The following is a 10,304-nucleotide window of genomic DNA, read 5'->3' as shown; positions in this document are numbered from 1 at the left end:
TTGTTGTTTGCAGCACGATTTATTATCTGGTCATGGTATTTGAGTACATTCACAGGTACCGACGTTAAAAGCACTGTGACCTCTCCGGAGACAGGGCAACTCAAAAAGAGAACTTCAAAATGTGCAGGAGCAATAAATATCAAACTTTCTGATCTAAAACGTATAAATATAAAATATCAGTCACTTCAGGAAACATCTTAAGAAAATTCGGCAACCACGCGTCCATGGGTAGATGTCCGGTGTTGACGGTACCAATCTTCAGAACACGTCACCTTAGATCCAGCATGGTTATTTTTATGTCTTTTACCAACACATGTTTGCATATCTAGGTAAGAAGAAATTGGTTTTACATCATAAGGTTTAATTAACACGTTCTCGTCAGAGAGGGGATAGGAGTTCCCTGATATAAAAATGTTCCCAATTTTGAAAAGGTTCCCGATCAGAACGGACAGAATCGTGTTCATTCATTTCTGGCACGAATGGATTTACAAAGGTTGCCAAGTAGTTTTCATTTTAAGTAGATTCTAACTTCAAAATAATGTTTCTCTGACGTTCCAGCCAGGGAACCAGCCCGCAAGCAGTTAGGAGGAAAGATGGAGTCAAATAATATTTCTTTTGGGCTAAATCCAAGCCAATCAGCAGGTATGATTACGGGGGCCCCTGGGTGGCACGGTCGGTTAAGCGTCTGACTTGGGTTCCGGTCATGATCTCACAGTTCGTGGGTTCGAGCCCCGCACTGGGCTCTGTGCTGACAGCTGAGAGACTGGAGCCTGCTTCAGAATCTGTCTCCCTCTCTCTCTGCACCTCCCCCGCTCGTGCTCTCTCTCTCTCTCTCAAAAGTAAACCAACATTAAAAAATTTTTTAAAAAAGAATTACGATTACAGTTTTCATTGAACCATTATGAAAAAATTAATGTGGCCACATCGAGCAGAAATAATTCATAAGACATTTAGCATCATTTTCTTTAATGGTAAGGAGGCTGAGGAAAACTCTATTTCCATGCACAAATGGAAAAGTAACTTTAGGCATATCAACTCTGCTATAGAAATACTGGCATTCTCTCGTAAATAAATTAATAGTGCAAAGAAACCAGAAGTATCTACAAAGATTAATTTTCGGGATAAGAAAACAACAAACTAAGCAGTACAGTGTTTTATCCATATCATACTCCTACTGTTTCTCTCCTTAAAAAAAGAAAGGGAGAGGTGAAAAACAAGTATCTGTAAAAAATAGTCAACACAGGGGCGCCTGAGTGGCTCAGCTGGTTGAGCGTCTGACTTCGGCACAGGTCATGATCTCGCGGTTCATGAGTTCGAGCCTCGCGTCGGGCTCTGTGCGGACAGCTCGGAGCCTGGAGCCTGCTTCAGATTCTGTGTCTCCTTCCCTCTCTGCCCCTCCCCTGCTCACACTTTCTCTCCCTCCCTCTCTCTCTCAAAAAGAAAACATTAAAAAAATAGCCAACACAGCCTACTCACACTGAACAGCCTGGGGTCCTTGGTGTGTGGGTGAAAGCCCTTCTTTTTACAGGCAGAAACCTCGAGCATGCCGGCGTTGGTCAGCCTGAAGATGCCCGTGCTGTTCCAGGGTGGGAACAAATGTACAAAAGTTAAGGATCATTTGGCTTTCCAGGGCCTTTGTTTGAATGGCCCAAGGATACATTTTCCTCAAAACGGGACGGAGACAGAAACCACAAAACTAGGAAGTCCACAGAGATAGTTTGAGCCGATTTTGCAATAACTGGCCCAGAGAGAAACCCCCAGGGGGCCAACGCCAACTCCATGCACCTGCTGGGCTAGAATGGGGAACAGGCAGCTGAACTGTCGTGTGAGACCAGAGTGGAAAACTGACGCCCCATGGGAGGAAATTACAGGTGGCGGATATTTCTACTTTTTCTAATAACGTGAATACTGTTTATAAAAACAGCAAATATTTGTCGAGCGCTAGCTACGGTGCCAGTCACTGTGCCAAGCCCTTTAGGCCTACTGCCACGTAGCCACTTCTTCACGTCAGTCCCGCTGGGCAGGTGTCAAGGATAAACAGACCAAGGCTCAGAGCGGTCACGTATCCCGAGAGACACACACCACGTGAGTATGGAGCCGGGATTCCACTCGAAGTCTGTCTGACTCCTCTGCTCATAATCATTCGACAATAACCACTGTCTCCCAAACCTAGAAAGGCTTTGGAGGTAATTCAGCTAAGGCTGGAAATTGTCTTTCAACAGGAAACGATACAGTAGAAGATCTCAAAAGGCAACCCGGAATAATGTCGTCACTAAATAAAGCCAGTGATTCTACTACGGAAAGGACCTTAGAAAGGAAGAGACAGCAGAGCTATAGGTATAAAGGGAGCTGGCTGGCACCAATCTCTTCTTCCCAAGGGCACGGTGCGTCTGCCTATCTAAGCGCCACCAGCAGCCCCAAGCAAAAGCCTTACTTGGACCCCATGGATCGGCGCACTTACTCTTTATGCTTCGGTGAGCAAACAATGGCGATGGCCTCTGGCAACATGAGCTGGTAGGAACAGTGAGTGTGAAGGTCAACACTGGACAAGAACGCAGTTTGGGTCGGATGTGTCTATAAAAAGAAAAGAGGACAGTCACACTGGAGGAGTGGAGTCTTAGCCAAGACCACAGCCCGTGCTCAGAGAAAACCAGTGATTAATCCATCATTAATTAAATAAGGATTTTAGAAAATGGGTCACTGACATCACCCTTCCTTTTGTGCATCTTTGGGATGACCAAGACTTGCAGAAGAGGCTTTTGGAAGTGTTCATGTACTTTCTGCTTATTGGAAAAGACAGAACCGGAAATTAATGTGTATATATAGATGTATATATATATATATATATATATATATACACACACACACAACTCCACGCACCTGCTGGACTACAATGGGGAAGAGGCAGCTGACTGTCGTGTGAGATCAGGGTGGAAAACGGAGGCCCCACGGGAGGAAATTACAGGTGGCAGATATTTCTACTTTTATAGAAGTGTGTATATATATATATATGTGTGTATATATATATATATATAGTAGTCTTTCTCTATATATGGTATACACACACACACACACACACACACACAATGGAATACTACTCGGTGATGAAAAAGAATGAAGTCTTGCCATTTGCAACAACATGGAAGGAACTAGAATGTATTACGCTAAGTGAAATAAGACAGAAAGATAAATATCATATGACTTCACTCATATGTGGAATTTGAGAAACACGACAGATGAACATAGGGGAAGGGAAGGAAAAATAAGATAAAAACAGAGAGGGAGGCAAACCATAAGAGACTCACATGGAACAAACTGAGGGTTGATGGGGGGTGGGGGTTGGGGAGGTGGGGAAAGTGGGTGATGGGCATTGAGGAGGGCACTTGTTGGGATGAGCACTGGGAGTTTTATGTAAGTGATGAATCACGGGAATCTACTCCTGAAGCCAAGACTACAGTGTGTGTTAGCTAACACAGTATGTATAAAAACAAAAAGAGAGAGAGAGAGAGAGAGAGAGATTCTCATTAAATCATGACAATGAAGCGAGGGGATAGTTTTATTATTATCTCAATTTTACACACAGGGATCCCACGTCTCCTTTAAGTAACCTGCCCGTGGTCACACAGCTGGTCAGGAACAGAGCTGTGATTGGAAACTCACAGATACTTTATGCAAAACTATGGACACAAAAGCAAGTGTTCAATGAATTTCCCACATTTTGCTGTGTATCTTTTCGTGGATGCATCATTCCCTACAAATGGGAGAATGGAGCTCTCCAAGTTGTTGAAGGGGTTTGGAACTAATCTTTCACAACAAGTAAATACCCATATGATAAGAAGGAAGGGGAGGTTATAAACCTAAAGAAGTATCTTGCAGGTTTGGGGCTCTATACAAACGTGTGTTTAGGAGAGACAAATCAGAGGTTCACACTTGAGTATGAAAATACATGCACCTGTGTTGATGCTGGCTCAGGCCATGGGTGATGCACAGTCAACCCCAATTCCCCTTGAAAAAGGAAAGTGACCATTTTAATCAGGAAACCGAGGTCCCTGGCATGGACTGCCTGGGTCCTGGTCCCAACCCTCACTGCCTATATGACACTGAGATTACTTAACCCCCCGTGCCCCCTTCTCCAGCTGTAAAATAAGATCAATGATCATTTTCTTCATGGGGTTGCTACATTAAAATTAAATGGGACAATCCATGTAAAGTTCTTAGAAAAGTGCCTACCGCATGGAAAGGAATCAAAATCATTAGCTGTTTTTGTTGCCGTATTATTGCTGTTTTGTTGTTTCTTTTAATATTGTCATTGTTAACTGAAGGCCATGGGCCGATAATAATCGCTTCATGGCCTTTCCACGTAACTACGGTCTGCTAAAGAAATGCAAAATTTTACAACTCATTTCCACTTCACTTTATAGAATTAATAGAATGAAGGTAGAATCCATTGAAATCTATTTACAGAAGATACGTGTTCTGCGAGGAAAAAGTTACCCTTGGTTTTAGTCTATAAAGACGTAGGTCAACAGAAGACTGGCAATTATCCTGGTTTTTAAAACCCAAATCTTGGGGCACCTGGGTGGCGCAGTCGGTTAAGCGTCCGACTTCAGCCAGGTCACGATCTCGCGGTCTGTGAGTTCGAGCCCCGCGTCGGGCTCTGGGCTGATGGCTCAGAGCCTGGAGCCTGTTTCCGATTCTGTGTCTCCCTCTCTCTCTGCCCCTCGCCCGTTCATGCTCTGTCTCTCTCTGTCCCAAAAATAAAAATAAAAACGTTGAAAAAAAAAAAACAAACCCAAATCTTTAGAGAGGGTCTGAGTAGAGGGGGTCTAACTGCCTGTTAATCTGATTCAGTGCAAACCTCCTGTCACTACGCAGAACCGTCCATGCCTTGGCGAGGAAGCAAGAGTCACTCAGAGGGACTCTAGTGCTGCAGAGAAGCAAACAGAGTGTCAGACAAATCACGCAGCCTGTCCATTTATTTGCACACTCAACGCACACCATGAGCGTCCTGAGCCCCTCATTTCTGCCAAGAGAATCACTTCTACTCTGATAACAGCAGCTCTCCCACGGGAGAATGAATGGTGCTCCCACCCTACCCCCTCTACGGAAATCAAAATGACCATGACGGTGATCGTGACGATGATGATGGCTGCCGATGCCATTCACTGCAACTCGACAACGTGCCAGGCACTGAACGAACCACTTCCCACATATGATCTCCTTCGACTCTTACAACAACATGGGAAAAGTGCTGTTATTATCCCCCAGTCTCAGAGGAGACTGAGCTAAGAAGAAGAGTAAATCACGTGCAGAAGTTCACAGAGCCAGTCAAGGTGGGAAGGCTACATTTGAACCCGGCCCTATCTGATTCTGATTCAGGCCTTCTTTCCCCTGACTAGCTCTGGAACCTGTTGCCACCATTAGGTCAATAAAAATCACAAAACGTCATTTCCAGCCATTACAATTTAGGAATAGGTTTTAAACACGTTTTCGTGGAACTTCAATGACTTGACGTGGAGAGATAAACAAAAAGCAAAATCCTGGATTTCTAAAATTTGGCCAAATCCATAATCTAAATGATGTAACTTCCTTATTGCCTATACTATATACACAGGTCATACGGGGAAAACCGGTTTTTTAATTTGGCAAATGTTTTGTAAGAGTAACTAACATTGACTCTTCCATGTACGTATAATATAACGGACGGTCATTCCTTCTCAGTTTATGTTAGAATTTCTTTGCTACAATTTATTTTGCTTTAAAATGCATTCCTGTCGCAGAAAATCACATTAAACTGAACAGCGCCTTGAAAATTCGGCAATTTCTAGGGGCACCTGGAAGACTCAGTCAGTTAAGCGTCTGACTTTGGCTCAGGTCATGGCCTCATGGTTAGTGAGTTTGAGCCCCCCACCCCACCCCCATCGGGCTCTGTGCTGACAGTGGGGACCCCGCTTCGGATCCTCCGTCCCCCTCTCTCTCTGCCCCTCCTCCCCTCTCAAAGATAAATAAATATTTTTTTAAAATTCAGCGATTTCTGAGCGCACAGTAAGGCACATTACTTACTGTTAAATCAAACAAATAGACATATTCGGGAAGTTTTGCAAACTCTTCATTAGAAATAATTTCTTTCATTTGGGAGGCGATTGTATTTTTCAAAGGGCTCTCACACTTGATGTCTTACTTATGGCTCACACGAATCCAGTGAGGGAGACAGGGCACTCACTAGCCCTGCCTGGTCATTGAGGGTCCCTAGAAGCAAGGAGGAGACTAAGAGAACGTAGTAACCTCCAGGCAGAGCTGGGACTAAAGTCTCCTGTACCCTCTGAAATTACATAGCACCAAGTGCTTCGTGATTTTGTGTGTGCGTGTGGTGAGGGATCTAAGTATGTGTCCTGCCCCTACTCAGTGCATCCTTGTAAGTCAAGTAAAATAAAAAATGGTCATTAATTGGGGCGCCTGGGTGGCTCAGTCGGTTAAGTGTCCGACTTCAGTTCAGGTCATGATCTCATGGTGGGTGGGTTCGAGCCCCGCGTCGGGCTCTGAGCCTGTTTCAGATTCTGCGTCTCTCTCTCTCTCTCTGCCCCCCCCCCCCTCTGTCTCTCTCTCTGCCTCTTAAAAATAAATAAAAATGTTGAAAAATTGGTACAAAGAGGTCATTAATGTCTCTTTAAGGGCTCTTGCATGTGCCCTGAAAATCTTCGCCATATCTCATTCCCACTATCATGGGATGAGTTGTCCTTACCCCAGGTCCAAATGTATAAGACTGAATGGAAAAGTGTCCCCCCAGACAGATTAAACCATGGAGAGGAAAAGTAGAGCACTGTCACCAAAACCAACGGCTACAATTATCTGAGTTCCTAGAAACATGTGCTTCAAAATTCACTGACGTTATCTCATTCTAATACAGACAATTATTATGAAGTCAATTATTATGACATCTGTTCTATGGATGATAAAAGCTGATGTCCAGATTGCTTCATTTGCCAACATTTCTGTAAAGAATTCTTAGCAGAGCCGAGATTTACGCTCAAATCTTTTCCTTCGTAAGCCCTTTCTTGATTCTATGATGGCCTGGTGGAGGTTCGAACCCAATATATTCGGCCCCACCATGGCTGTTTATGCAGCGATAAATTCATCCTTGGCCTGTAAGGGAGATGCAGAAGAATGTATGGTCCCTATCGGACATTTACAAACATCTGTTTGAAAGAAATATTTTTTAGGAATCTTCTTAAAATAATCTACTTTTGACCCATGGCACAGGCAGAGAGAACAATAACAGTATAGTCAAGATTAATTAAAACTCTGACTAGGTCTCCATTAGGCCATACAAAAATCATCAAAGCAAGTCATTTATTACAGGACATTTGTTACGCTTGAAAAAAATTACAAATAAGAAACTATTTGAAGGAAGCTACGTGTCCTCAAGGAGGCAAGCAGCACCCCACAGAAAACTGAGCAGAAACTACAGCTGAAAAAAGGTCACACGTACGTGGATCCATCCGAGCGTGAGGAGGCCGTGTTGGTCCTGAACACTGAATAATTCTTCTACATTCTCCACGTCACAGTAGTCCGGCCCCGCAGACTGCTTTGGCACAATCACATGGGTGATAGTAAATTCATTATGCGTCTAGAAAACAATTGGCACAAAGGATAACAAGCATCTGAAAGGGAAGAAAAAAACAAAAACAAAAACAAAAACCCACAACCTGAAATGGAAATACAATGATCTGCTGTAACACTAGAGAGCGTCCGGGCCACCCGGTTGGCTCAGTCGGTTAAGCGTCCGACTTTGGCTCAGGTCATGATCTCACGGCTCATGACTTCAAGCCCCATGTCGGCCTGTGTGCTGACAGCTCAGAGCCTGGAGCCTGCTTTGGATTCTGTGTCTCCCTCTCTCTCTGCCCCTCTCCCGTTCACGCTCGGTCTCTCTCAAAAATAAATAAAAATATTAAAAAAAAAAGAAAAAGACTAGAGAGCATCCGTCCCACCACCTGCAACCTCCCAACCCATCGACACTCAAAATGAAAGCCTCACTCTTAAAAACGGATTCTTTGCCAAAAACTTGAGAATCAGCTCTCTGGAACTCAAAACCTATGTTCACAATGGAAGATGTATAATAAATAGCAGTTCTTAGCATCCCAGGCTGGTCCACGACAGCTCAGTTAATAAATAACGCCTTGATGTATTACATTTGCCGTGGAAAAAATGCAGAACAAAACAGCAGCAGGTTGATGCGGGAGACTAAGTGCTTTTGTGGTTTTACTGAGGGACGTTTCTAAGGCGTGTGGAGGTCGATGGTCTTGTTTTTATTTTATTAATTATGTTTAATTTCACTTCCAGACCTAATTTTCTTCTGCTACTGGGGCTACTCACGGGGACTGCCCGTAATTAAGGTACTGTTCTGGATTTGCATTCAGAAAAAGAAAAAGGAAAAACAAACCACTCCCTTCAGGTAAAAGGTAAGAGTTGAAGGAAAAAGGCTGAGAAGAGCGGGTACGATCCTCAGGCGGGAGATGTCATGCTGACAGCGGGTGCCCACCCCTCCCTAAGGACCCCCTTCCCTCTGCTCTGACGGGGGTCTGTTCCTTCGGCCTGGATCGTAACTCCTCCCTCCATCCCCCCTCCCGCCTTTCATGGCTAACTTTAGGTATTATCTTCAGGCCTGGCGTAAATGTCACTTCTCAGGGAAACCCTTCTTGACCTTCCCAGACAAGGTCAGTTTCCCAGTCACACACGGCCACGATGCCCTGCACTTCCAGGGAGAGCACCGGCCCCACCGATAACTAGTCACCTGTCTGATTCTTCACAGACACCATGCGAGAGTCACAGGCAAAGACTGTGGCTGCTCTAGGCTACCAATGCCAACACCAAGCCCAGCGTCTGCCAAACGCAGGTACTCAGCACATGTCGCCCGATGAAGAATGAATGAAGAATCAGTCAATCAACCCATCAAACGAGGCACAGCATATGGTCTTGAAGAGGAAGCATCCACAGTCCCCGCCCCCCACCCCAAGGGCAAACAAGGTGGCTGTGGGGAGACGGCGGCAGGCCGTGTTCTTGTGCTTGTTGTCTGTGCTTCGTCTCTCCCGGAGGAAAAGTGAAGATGTACAATCGGAATACGGTAGGAGAACGCGTGTCGACTAAAGCGTGTTATTCAACTAAGCAGCAGTTCCCAAGCTGAATGCGCAGGACAGAAAATGTGCCTGGACCCAGAATTGAAAACTGGTATCCAAATGACTCTACGGAGGGCACTTTCAACGAAACATTATTCAGCCTTCTTGCAAGTAGGCAAGTGAGGCTTACGCATATTCTCTCTTCTGTCCTCCTTGTTTTGACATTGTCGTTTCATCGCATATTTCGGATGAAATCTTCCGTATGTAAATGGGACCGGTGCTATAAGATTTCAGCTTCCTGAGACTACCGTCTGAAACCCTCATTTTATTCCACATGTGTCTGAAAAGGGTGGCAAGATGTCACCCATCAAACCCGCTAGAGTTAATTACATAAATACATGTGAAACCAACCGTTGCAATGGAACTCTGATTTAGAAAACTAGATGGTTTCGGAAATTGTACGACCTGTAATCCATCATTTTTCTAAACAAAGGTTTAATATGTGGTTTCATTCATTCTTCACAACCAGCTTTTACGGTATCCCTGAAATTTTGCAATCCATTTCCCAGGATTCATTGCATTAATAGTGACAGTAGGCGTGTGTCATTAATCCAGGTAAAGATAATTTCATAATTTTTGCAGCTCTTAGGATGCTTTTATTCTGTTCTGCTTATCGCAAGAAAGCCATTACTGCTGAACGTGTATCTTGGGCAGAAAGATATGAAACAAAGACCATACCAGTTTTCCACAGAGTATTCCACACGTTTCTACTCCTCTCACTGTATTAGATTCTGCCAGCAGCAGAAATTTGTGGCAGAGGTCTCTGGATAAAACTACACAGCGCAGTCCTTCAACCACTAAATCTAAGAAACAGAAAAGGCAGAAAAAGCTAAAAAAACCCAGATCTTCCATCCCATCCATCAGAGCTATTTTTGGCAAGCAACTACCGGGCAATATAGATATCAACAATGAGGGGTGCCTGAGAGGCTCAGTCAGTTAAGCATTCGACTCTTGATTTTGGCTCGGGTCGTGAGCTCACGGTTCGCGAGTTCGAGCCCCGCATGGGGCTCTGCGCTGACAGTACAGAGCCTGATAGGGATTCTCTCTCTCCCTCTCTCTCTCTGCCTCTCCCCAACTCACTCTGTCTCTCTCAAAATAAACTATACATATATATATATAAAATTGTACTAT

The 10,304-nt window shown here is 44.4% G+C and overlaps 1 protein-coding gene across 2 annotated transcripts in view; it reads right to left on the bottom strand.

Annotated features, from left to right (window-relative positions):
- The window catches only part of STAMBPL1 (STAM binding protein like 1), a 48,939-nt gene continuing 38,635 nt past the window's right edge, over positions 1 to 10,304 (bottom strand). For both annotated transcript variants that reach the window (XM_043598023.1, XM_043598024.1), the window contains exons 7-11: positions 9,852 to 9,976; positions 7,490 to 7,627; positions 2,462 to 2,574; positions 1,477 to 1,576; positions 1 to 325 (exon numbers count right to left, since the gene is read on the bottom strand). In XM_043598023.1, coding sequence (XP_043453958.1) covers positions 269 to 325; positions 1,477 to 1,576; positions 2,462 to 2,574; positions 7,490 to 7,627; positions 9,852 to 9,976 — 533 coding nt within the window. In that variant the 3' untranslated portion in view covers positions 1 to 268. The remainder of the gene's footprint in view (positions 326 to 1,476; positions 1,577 to 2,461; positions 2,575 to 7,489; positions 7,628 to 9,851; positions 9,977 to 10,304) is intronic.

This window comes from Prionailurus bengalensis, chromosome D2, assembly GCF_016509475.1.
Source record: "Prionailurus bengalensis isolate Pbe53 chromosome D2, Fcat_Pben_1.1_paternal_pri, whole genome shotgun sequence".
NCBI lineage: Eukaryota > Metazoa > Chordata > Mammalia > Carnivora > Felidae > Prionailurus > Prionailurus bengalensis.
The sequence above is the reverse complement of the archived record's forward strand: the minus strand, read 5'-3'. Positions and strand labels throughout refer to the sequence as shown.